The sequence below is a fragment of the Abramis brama genome (assembly GCF_963993115.1).
Source record: "Abramis brama genome assembly, contig: SCAFFOLD_72, whole genome shotgun sequence".
NCBI lineage: Eukaryota > Metazoa > Chordata > Actinopteri > Cypriniformes > Leuciscidae > Abramis > Abramis brama.
The window spans coordinates 157,186-167,500 of NW_028155938.1; the positions used below are offsets into that span (position 1 = coordinate 157,186).

General features: G+C 62.0%; 1 protein-coding gene across 1 annotated transcript in view; it reads right to left on the reverse strand.

Moving 5' to 3' along the window:
- Positions 1–7,841: 7,841 nt before the first annotated feature.
- Positions 7,842–10,315, reverse strand: part of LOC311077256 (uncharacterized protein) — a gene marked incomplete at its 5' end in the record, with an annotated part of 4,534 nt that continues 2,060 nt past the window's right edge. Inside the window, 2 exons of the mRNA XM_084139088.1 lie at positions 7,842–9,498; positions 9,793–9,945. Of these exons, the coding sequence (XP_083995214.1) occupies positions 8,218–9,498; positions 9,793–9,945 (1,434 nt within the window). The 3' untranslated portion in view covers positions 7,842–8,217. The remainder of the gene's footprint in view (positions 9,499–9,792; positions 9,946–10,315) is intronic.

Below are 10,315 nucleotides of genomic sequence, written 5' to 3' on the forward strand. Positions count from 1 at the left end.
CCGCGGAAACTCCACCAAATCGGACCAAACCGGTACCGTTCTTTTCGTCTCGACCAGACGCTTCCAAAGAGCCCGGTGCCCGCCGGATCCGTCGAGGTTTGGCCGAGATATTTGCGTTTTTCGCCTTCGGGGCGCTGTATCTCGGGCCCCCGGGGGCCCCCGGGGCCGTGGCCGGGCTCTTTGGAAAGGTCTCGTCCCGTTCTACAAACGATAAAAATTTGGCGTCGATAGGACCCGCCTCGGCCGAGTTACGGCCGTTTGAATGCGTTTGCAGTGGGTTACCGTCCATCAAAACTGCGTGCGCAGGAAGGTGGGCGCCCAGGCCGCCCAGGGAGCGCTCCATACCCGGCTTGGAGCGCCTAGCCCCGCGGCCCTGGTGGGCCTGCCGGTGCAAAGGGTGTCCTGCAAGGGACCATTGGGGTTCTGGGAGAAGCGGGGTGACCGCCTCTCCCGGGGAGTCCGGCGGTCGGCTCTGGGGGGTCCTGGAGCCGATCCTCGCTCCCAAAACCAAAGTCCCACATGTTGCAGGGCACCCTGAGCTCCAGGCACCCGGGAGCTCTTCGGCCAACCCAGGGAGGGTGCTTTGTCCCCGGCCAGACGCAGCTCAGCCCCGCCACCCCTGGGGCTCTGCCTGGAGCCGAGACGGTCCTAAAACGGGCCTTCGGGCCTGTATGGAAGAGGAGAGTGGTGGTGGTGGTGGTGGTGGGACACCCCATCTCCCCGGTCCCAATCTGAGCGACTCTGGCTGGGGACGGAAAACAGAGCGAGCTGGGCGCCCGGAGCTCTGGAAGTCCTGGAGGGAGAGGGCCTCCGGGACCGTTCCAAGCCCAGCCAGGGCCCGCTCTGGCTGGGGACGGAAAACAGAGCGAGCTGGGCGCCCGGAGCTCTGGAAGTCCTGGAGGGAGAGGGCCTCCGGGACCGTTCCAAGCCCAGCCAGGGCCCGCTCTGGCTGGGGACGGAAAGCAGAGCGAGCTGGGCGCCCGGAGCTCTGGAAGTCCTGGAGGGAGAGGGCCTCCGGGACCGTTCCAAGCCCAGCCAGGGCCCGCTCTGGCTGGGGACGGAAAACAGAGCGAGCTGGGCGCCCGGAGCTCTGGAAGTCCTGGAGGGAGAGGGCCTCCGGGACCGTTCCAAGCCCAGCCAGGGCCCGCTCTGGCTGGGGACGGAAAGCAGAGCGAGCTGGGCGCCCGGAGCTCTGGAAGTCCTGGAGGGAGAGGGCCTCCGGGACCGTTCCAAGCCCAGCCAGGGCCCGCTCTGGCTGGGGACGGAAAGCAGAGCGAGCTGGGCGCCCGGAGCTCTGGAAGTCCTGGAGGGAGAGGGCCTCCGGGACCGTTCCAAGCCCAGCCAGGGCCCGCTCTGGCTGGGGACGGAAAACAGAGCGAGCTGGGCGCCCGGAGCTCTGGAAGTCCTGGAGGGAGAGGGCCTCCGGGACCGTTCCAAGCCCAGCCAGGGCCCGCTCTGGCTGGGGAGGGCGGTCGCAAAAAAGGCCCGTGGATGGATGGATCACTGGGAATCTTGAGCACCAGGACACACCTTCAAGGCAGTGACCCTAGCCCAGGGAGGGTGCACTCTGGCTGGGGAGAGTGAGTTCAATCTCCACCGTTGTGGTGGAGCGGTGGATATTTTTTTGAAAAATATGACAAAGTCCATAAACGTGAGGTGGGTTCAGAGCTCCATGCCCTCAGACCTCCCTGGCCAGCCCAGGGTGGGTGCCTCCGTCCCGGGCACAGACAGGTCGGTGGGCCTACCGCCTGGAGCTCCGGCTGGAGCTAAGTCGGTCCCAAAACGGACCTTCGGGCCTGTATGGAGGAGGGGAGTGCGGTGGAGGCGCACCCCCCTCATCAGACCGTGGTGAGCCCCCCACTCAGAGCCGCTCTGGGTGGGTATAAACTCCAGCTTACGCCACGCGCGGTGGAGCGCTGGAAGTCCTGGAGGGAGAGGGCCTCCGGGACCGTTCCAAGCCCAGCCAGGGCCCACTCTGGCTGGGGGCGAAATCCAGAGCGAGCTGGGCGCCCGGAGCTCTGGAAGTCCTGGAGGGAGAGGGCCTCCGGGACCGTTCCAAAGCCCAGCCAGGGCCCGCTCTGGCTGGGGACGGAAAACAGAGCGAGCTGGGCGCCCGGAGCTCTGGAAGTCCTGGAGGGAGAGGGCCTCCGGGACCGTTCCAAAGCCCAGCCAGGGCCCGCTCTGGCTGGGGACGGAAAACAGAGCGAGCTGGGCGCCCGGAGCTCTGGAAGTCCTGGAGGGAGAGGGCCTCCAGGACCAGTCCAAAGCCCAGCCAGGGCCCGCTCTGGCTGGGGAGGGCGGTCGCAAAAGGCCCGTGGATGGATGGATCACTGGGAATCTTGAGCACCAGGACACACCTTCAAGGCAGTGACCCTAGCCCAGGGAGGGTGCACTCTGGCTGGGGAGAGTGAGTTCAATCTCCACCGTTGTGGTGGAGCGGTGGATATTTTTTTGAAAAATATGACAAAGTCCATAAACGTGAGGTGGGTTCAGAGCTCCATGCCCTCAGACCTCCCTGGCCAGCCCAGGGTGGGTGCCTCCGTCCCGGGCACAGACAGGTCGGTGGGCCTACCGCCTGGAGCTCCGGCTGGAGCTAAGTCGGTCCCAAAACGGACCTTCGGGCCTGTATGGAGGAGGGGAGTGCGGTGGAGGCGCACCCCCCCTCATCAGACCGTGGTGAGCCCCCCACTCAGAGCCGCTCTGGGTGGGTATAAACTCCAGCTTACGCCACGCGCGGTGGAGCTCTGGAAGACCCTGGAGGGAGAGGGCCTCCGGGACCGTTCCAAAGCCCAGCCAGGGAGGGTGCACTCTGGCTGGGGATGAAATCCAGATTGAGCCGAGTGCGGTGGAGCTCTGGAAGTCCTGGAGGGAGAGGGCCTCCGGGACCGTTCCAAAGCCCAGCCAGGGCACACTCTGGCTGGGGGCGAAATCCAGAGCGAGCTGGGCGCCCGGAGCTCTGGAAGTCCTGGAGGGAGAGGGCCCCCAGGACCATTCCAAGCCCAGCCAGGGAGGGTGCGCTCTGGCTGGGGAGTGAGTTCAATCTCCGCCGTGGTGGAGCTCTGAAAAGCATGAAACCTCCAGGAAAAAAGATGGGGGGGTTGATTCCCTGGAAAGTGCATCCCAGGCATGGCGCACCTCTCCTGGGCACGAATAAAGCCCAAAGCCCATGGAGAAAGTGACTCTGGGGCCCCGCGCTCTCGAGAAAAAAAAAAAAAATGACAAAGTCCAAAAACTAGCTGTGGGTTCAAACCTCCAGGGCCTTCAAGGCAGTGACCCAAGCCAGGGAGGGTGCGCTCTGGCTGGGGAGTGAGTTCAATCTCCGCCGTGGTGGAGCTCTGAAAAGCATGAAACCTCCAGGAAAAAAGATGGGGGGTTGATTCCCTGAAAAGTGCATCCCAGGCACGGCGCACCTCTCCTGGGCACGAATAAAGCCCAAAGCCCATGGAGAAAGTGACTCTGGGGCCGAAATCTCAAAAAAATGACAAAGTCCAAAAACTAGCAGTGGGTTCAAACCTCCAGGGCCTTCAAGGCAGTGACCCAAGCCAGGGAGGGTGCGCTCTGGCTGGGGAGTGAGTTCAATCTCCGCCGTGGTGGAGCTCTGAAAAGCATGAAACCTCCAGGAAAAAAGATGGGGGGTTGATTCCCTGAAAAGTGCATCCCAGGCACGGCGCACCTCTCCTGGGCACGAATAAAGCCCAAAGCCCATGGAGAAAGTGACTCTGGGGCCGAAATCTCAAAAAAATGACAAAGTCCAAAAACTAGCAGTGGGTTCAAACCTCCAGGGCCTTCAAGGCAGTGACCCAAGCCAGGGAGGGTGCGCTCTGGCTGGGGAGTGAGTTCAATCTCCGCCGTGGCGGAGCTCTGAAAAGCATGAAACCTCCAGGAAAAAAGATGGGGGGTTGATTCCCTGAAAAGTGCATCCCAGGCACGGCGCACCTCTCCTGGGCACGAATAAAGCCCAAAGCCCATGGAGAAAGTGACTCTGGGGCCGAAATCTCAAAAAAATGACAAAGTCCAAAAACTAGCAGTGGGTTCAAACCTCCAGGGCCTTCAAGGCAGTGACCCAAGCCAGGGAGGGTGCGCTCTGGCTGGGGAGTGAGTTCAATCTCCGCCGTGGCGGAGCTCTGAAAAGCATGAAACCTCCAGGAAAAAAGATGGGGGGTTGATTCCCTGGAAAGTGCATCCCAGGCACGGCTCACCTCTCCTGGGCACGAATAAAGCCCACAGCCCATGGAGAAAGTGACTCTGGGGCCGAAATCTCAAAAAAATGACAAAGTCCAAAAATTTGCAGTGGGCTCAAACCTCCAGGGCCTTCAAGGCAGTGACCCAAGCCAGGGAGGGCGCGCTCTGGCTGGGGAGTGAGTTCAATCTCCGCCGTGGTGGAGCTCTGAAAAGCATGAAACCTCCAGGAAAAAAGATGGGGGGGTTGATTCCCTGAAAAGTGCATCCCAGGCACGGCGCACCTCTCCTGGGCACGAATAAAGCCCAAAGCCCATGGAGAAAGTGACTCTGGGGCCGAAATCTCAAAAAAATGACAAAGTCCAAAAACTAGCAGTGGGTTCAAACCTCCAGGGCCTTCAAGGCAGTGACCCAAGCCAGGGAGGGTGCGCTCTGGCTGGGGAGTGAGTTCAATCTCCGCCGTGGCGGAGCTCTGAAAAGCATGAAACCTCCAGGAAAAAAGATGGGGGGGGTTGATTCCCTGAAAAGTGCATCCCAGGCATGGCGCACCTCTCCTGGGCACGAATAAAGCCCAAAGCCCATGGAGAAAAGTGACTCTGGGGCCGAAATCTCAAAAAAAATATGACAAAGTCCAAAAACTAGCAGTGGGCTCAAACCTCCAGGGCCTTCAAGGCAGTGACCCAAGCCAGGGAGGGCGCGCTCTGGCTGGGGAGTGAGTTCAATCTCCGACCGTGGTGGAGCTCTGAAAAGCATGAAACCTCCAGGAAAAAAGATGGGGGGTTGATTCCCTGGAGAGTGCATCCCAGGCACGGCTCACCTCTCCTGGGCACGAATAAAGCCCACAGCCCATGGAGAAAGTGACTCTGGGGCCGAAATCTCAAAAAAATGACAAAGTCCAAAAATTTGCAGTGGGCTCAAACCTCCAGGGCCTTCAAGGCAGTGACCCAAGCCAGGGAGGGCGCGCTCTGGCTGGGGAGTGAGTTCAATCTCCGCCGTGGTGGAGCTCTGAAAAGCATGAAACCTCCAGGAAAAAAAAAAAGATGGGGGGTTGATTCCCTGAAAAGTGCATCCCAGGCACGGCGCACCTCTCCTGGGCACGAATAAAGCCCAAAGCCCATGGAGAAAGTGACTCTGGGGCCGAAATCTCACAAAATGACAAAGTCCAAAAATTTGCAGTGGGTTCATAGCTCCATGCTCACAGACCTCCCTGGCCGGCCCAGGGAGGGTGGCCCGTCCTGGGCCAGAGTCAGATTCGCCCGCCACCCCTGGAGCTCCGCCTGGAGCGAAGACGGTCCTAAAACGGACCTCGGGGCATGTATGGAGGAGGGTGGAGCAGCCTTCCTGGGCACGAATAAAGCCCAAAGCCCATGGGGAAAGTGACTCTGGTGCCGAAATCTCACAAAATGACAAAGTCCAAAAATTTGCGGTGGGTTCATAGCTCCATGCTCTCAGACCTCCCTGGCCGGCCCAGGGAGGGTGGCCCGTCCTGGGCCAGAGTCAGATTCGCCCGCCACCCCTGGAGCTCCACCTGGAGCGAAGACGGTCCTAAAACGGACCTCGGGGCATGTATGGAGGAGGGTGGAGCAGCCTCTCCTGGGCACGAATAAAGCCCAAAGCCCATGGGGAAAGTGACTCTGGTGCCGAAATCTCACAAAATGACAAAGTCCAAAAATTTGCGGCGGGTTCATAGCTCCATGCTCTCAGACCTCCCTGGCCGGCCCAGGGAGGGTGGCCCGTCCTGGGCCAGAGTCAGATTCGTCCGCCACCCCTGGAGCTCCGTCTGGAGCGAAGACGGTCCTAAAACGGACCTCGGGGCATGTATGGAGGAGGGTGGAGCAGCCTTCCTGGGCACGAATAAAGCCCAAAGCCCATGGAGAAGGTGACTCTGGTGCCGAGCTCTCGAAAAATGTCAAAGTCCAAAAATGCTGCATTGGACTCAAAGCTCCATGCTACCAGGCCTCCCCCCTGGCCGGCCCAGGGAGGGTGGCCCGTCCTGGGTCAGAGTCAGATTCGCCCGCCACCCCTGGAGCTCCGCCTGGAGCAAAGACGGTCCTAAAACGGACCTTCGGGCCTGTATGGAAGAGGGGAGTGCGGCCCTCATCAGACCGTCGTGAGTCCCACACAGAGTTGCCCTGGGTGGGTATAAAGTACAGATTACACCGCCGTGCGCGCTTGGTGGTGGAGCTCTGGAAGTCCTGGAGGGGAGAGGGCCCCCAGGAGAGAGTCGGCCGGCCAGGGGGCGCTCTGGCTGGGGGAGAGAGTTCGACCTCCACCCTGCGGTGGATCTCTGGAAGTACGAGACCTCCAGGAAATGACAGGCTGGTTTTCCGAAAGTGCTTACCAGGCAAGGTTGCGGCCTTCCTGGGAAATGAATCAAGCTCAAACGAGCCCCCATTGGGTCAAATTCGAAGAAAAGACTAAGTCCATGAACGTGAGGTGGGTTCAGAGCTCCATGCTCTCAGACCTCCCTGGCCAGCCCGGGGAGGGTGCCTCGGTCCCGGGCACAGACGGTTCGGTGCGTGCTTACCGGAGCTCCGCCTGGAGCTGAGTCGGTCCTAAATCGGACCTTCGGGGTCTTGAGGAGGAGGGGAAGAGCAGGTTGGAGGCGCACACCCACCCGCCCGCCCTCATCAGACCGTCGTGAGTTGCCCGCCCTGGGTGGGTATAAAATCCATATTATACACCGCTCTGGAAGTCCTGGAGGGGAGAGGGCCTCCGGGAGAGAGTCGGCCGGCCAGCCCAGGCAGGGGGCACTCTGGCTGGGGAAGAGAAGAGACTTCGCTCTCTGGCAGTACGAAACCTCCAGGAAATGACAGGCTGGTTTTCTGAAAGTGCTTCCCAGGCAGGGTGCGGCCTTCCTGGGAAACCAATCAAGCTCAAACGAGCCCCCCCCACTGGGTCAAATCCGAAGAAAAGACTAAGTCCATGAACGTGAGGTGGGTTCAGAGCTCCATGCTCTCAGACCTCCCTGGCCAGCCCGGGGAGGGAGCCTCGGTCCCGGTCACAGACGGTTCGGTGCGTGCTTACCGGAGCTCCGCCTGGAGCTGAGTCGGTCCTAAATCGGACCTTCGGGGTCTTGAGGAGGAGGGGAAGAGCAGGTTGGAGGCGCACACCCTCATCAGACCGTCGTGAGTTGCCCGCCCTGGGTGGGTATAAAATCCATATTATACACCGCTCTGGAAGTCCTGGAGGGGAGAGGGCCTCCGGGAGAGAGTCGGCCGGCCAGCCCAGGCAGGGGGCACTCTGGCTGGGGAAGAGAAGAGAACCTCGATCTCTGGCAGTACGAAACCTCCAGGAAATGACAGGCTGGTTTTCTGAAAGTGCTTCCCAGGCAGGGTGCGGCCTTCCTGGGAAACCAATCAAGCTCAAACCAGCCCCCCCCCACTGGGTCAAATCCGAAGAAAAGACTAAGTCCATGAACGTGAGGTGGGTTCAGAGCTCCATGCTCTCAGACCTCCCTGGCCAGCCCGGGGAGGGTGCCTCGGTCCCGGGCACAGACGGTTCGGTGCGTGCTTACCGGAGCTCCGCCTGGAGCTGAGTCGGTCCTAAATCGGACCTTCGGGGTCTTGAGGAGGAGGGGAAGAGCAGGTTGGAGGCGCACACCCACCCACCCTCATCAGACCGTCGTGAGTTGCCCGCCCTGGGTGGGTATAAAATCCATATTATACACCGCTCTGGAAGTCCTGGAGGGGAGAGGGCCTCCGGGAGAGAGTCGGCCGGCCAGCCCAGGCAGGGGGCACTCTGGCTGGGGAAGAGAAGAGACTTCGCTCTCTGGCAGTACGAAACCTCCAGGAAATGTCAGGCTGGTTTTCTGAAAGTGCTTCCCAGGCAGGGCGCGGCCTTCCTGGGAAACCAATCAAGCTCAAACGAGCCCCCACTGGGTCAAAGCCGAAGAAAAGACTAAGTCCATGAACGTGAGGTGGGTTCAGAGCTCCATGCTCTCAGACCTCCCTGGCCAGCCCGGGGAGGGTGCCTCGGTCCCGGGCACAGACGGTTCGGTGCGTGCTTGCCGGAGCTCCGCCTGGAGCTGAGTCGGTCCTAAATCGGACCTTCGGGGTCTTGAGGAGGAGGGGACAACGGACACGGAACAGAGAGCCATATGGTGGTCAGACCGGCTAGGGAAACGGCCTGACTCAGCCCAGAGAAGTTGCGCTTGGTGCGGGCGAGAGACTTCCAGGAAACGCGGGTCTGGTTGGGACACCCAGACCCCCCTCGGTGCCAGGGGCGTGCATACCGGTTGAACGTGTGCTGTCCCGGGCGAGCTAGGGGTGAAAGACACACGGGTGACAAGGTAACGGAAAACGGGCGCCTCCGGGTTGCCCGGGGCCCGGAGGAGCGCACCCTCTCCTTCGGGCCGTCACTCAGGGGGGGTGCCTGGTCGATTGGAGCTTCGGACGCGCCAGGGGACGGCCCCTGCCCGGTCGAGAGGCCGCTATGGGCAGCTTGCTCCTCCCCGACTTGCGCGTCGACTCTAGACGCGGCCTCCCTCCGGGGAAAGCAGGCCGCGTCGAACCTCGGGAGACTCAGCTGGCCCGTCTGAAAACGGATGTCCGCAGCAGGGGGTGGCCGCGGGTGCGTCGGGAGGCTTGGACGGCTGGTGGGGTTTCCTCGGGGGCCCCCACCCCGCCAGCGTGTCTTGGAGCCGAACTTCACCCTGCGCCCCCCCTCGCTTCGAAAAGGCACCCTTCCACGGTTACGGCCTCGATCCAGAGGCCTCTCCTCCTCTCCACCCCGGCGACGGAGAGGGTTCCTCGCGCGCCCTATGAGCGGCCGTGCCGCCTCGAGCCCAGGCCCGAGCGGAGCGAGACCCGCGTGTAGGAAGCCAGCGCGTGGCGGTTCGCTCGTCCGTCCGGGTGCTCCCCTCGGTCGATCCCCGAGGTAAATCAACCATATGCTTGTCGAACGGTCGGTCTTGGGTAAATGGCGAAACGACTCCAGGGGCTTGAGACACCCCTGGAGAAAAAGGGCGGTGGAGCAAAGATACGGACAGAGTCCAAAACGCTTCGGTTCAACCAGATTCCCACGAACACTCGACTCCTCTGGCTGGCGACCAGGGAGGGCGCCTCGGTGTCGGGCACGATCGAATCCGTCCGCCGTGACGGAGCTCCCGTCGGAGCAAAGACGGTCCTGAAACGGACCTTGGGGGTGTTGTCGAGGAGAAAGGGGACACACGCTCCGCTCGGACAAGGTGAGATGGGGGGGGGGAAAAAAGCAAACGGGTGCCTCCGGGTCCCCTCGGTTCGGTTCGCTACATCCTGGGGAGGATGCCTTATCTGGGGCGGTGAGCGGCGTCGAAGGCGCCCTGGAGGAAAAGTCCACCTCCGAAAAAAACGGACAGAGTCCGAAACGATGGGGTCCTACCAGATTACCACAAACACGCGTCTCCCTGGCTGGCGACCGGGGAGGGCGCCTCGGTGTCGGGCACGATCGAATCCGTCCGCCGTGACGGAGCTCCCGTCGGAGCAAAGACGGTCCTAAAACGGACCTTGGGGGTTTTGTCGAGGAGGGGACAAACGCTCCGCTCGGACAAGGTGAGAGGAAGGAAAAAACGGGCGCCTCCGGGTTCCCTCGGTTCGGTTTCCCTCGGTTCGGGCGCCCTGGAGGAAAGTCCACCTCCGAAAAAACGGACAGAGTCCAGAAATGTGCATTCCAACGAGATCCCCACGGGGGCCCGCCTCCCTGGCCGACACCCAGGGAGGGCGCCTCAGACTCGGGCGCGGGCGAATCCGGCGGTGCGATGGAGCTCACGTCGGAGCAAAGACGGTCCTAAAACGGACCTTCGGGGTTTTGTCGAGAAGGGGACAACCGCCCCGCTCGGACAAGGTTAACGGACTTCCGTAGAACAGGCGCCTCCGGGTTGCCTGGGGCCCGGAGGAGCGCACCCCCTCCTCCGGGCCGTCACTCAGGGGTCGCCTGGTCGATTGGAACTTCGGACGCGCCTGGGGACGGCCCCTGCCCGGTCGAGAGACCGCTATGGGCAGCTTGCTCCTCCCCGACTTGCGCGTCGACTCTAGACGCGGCCTCCCTCCGGGGAAAGCAGGCCGCGTCGAACTCTCGGGAGACTCAGACGGCCCGTCTGAAACGAATGTCCGCCACGGCGGCGGAGGACGCGGGCGCGCGGGAAGGTTCGGACGGT